Genomic DNA, 462 nt, shown 5'->3' with positions numbered 1-462 from the left:
AAATCAAACTCAACTAAGTACAAAGTAAAAAGCCCCGCACAAAGAAGCAAAGACTGATCACAATCCTTCTCGCTCTCTTACCGACAGAGCCTGCCCCGGTGTAGGCAATGAGGCACCTCCCACTTGACAGTTCCCACAGTTTCACTACGCTGTCAAGTCCAGACGAGAGGATGTACTAGAGGGGAGGAAAGATACTCAAAATGTAATAACACGGTTAATAAAAAGCAAAGTAAAGAATACTATGAATAAAAAGGTTTTTTTTATATTTTTGGTGATCTTGAAATGTCCTGAGGCAGTGTGTCAAGAAACTGATAATGGATAATAATAAGTGACCAGTTTTAGTAAAAGGATAATGATAACAATGATTCAGCTTTGTTCATATAAAATGTTAAAAGATTCATCCTACACTATTTCCATTTTGTTCATAAAAAATATTAACAACACCAAAAAAAAAGATAAGAG

General features: G+C 35.5%; 1 protein-coding gene across 1 annotated transcript in view; it reads right to left on the bottom strand.

Annotated features, from left to right (window-relative positions):
- The window catches only part of LOC119588086 (cleavage stimulation factor subunit 1-like), a gene marked incomplete at its 5' end in the record, with an annotated part of 13,061 nt that overhangs the window by 5,962 nt on the left and 6,637 nt on the right, over positions 1-462 (bottom strand). The window contains 1 exon segment of the mRNA XM_037936795.1: positions 82-175. Coding sequence (XP_037792723.1) covers positions 82-175 — 94 coding nt within the window.

The sequence above is a fragment of the Penaeus monodon genome, chromosome 23 (assembly GCF_015228065.2).
Source record: "Penaeus monodon isolate SGIC_2016 chromosome 23, NSTDA_Pmon_1, whole genome shotgun sequence".
NCBI classification, from domain to species: domain Eukaryota; kingdom Metazoa; phylum Arthropoda; class Malacostraca; order Decapoda; family Penaeidae; genus Penaeus; species Penaeus monodon.
This window is presented reverse-complemented; position numbering and strand designations above follow the sequence as displayed.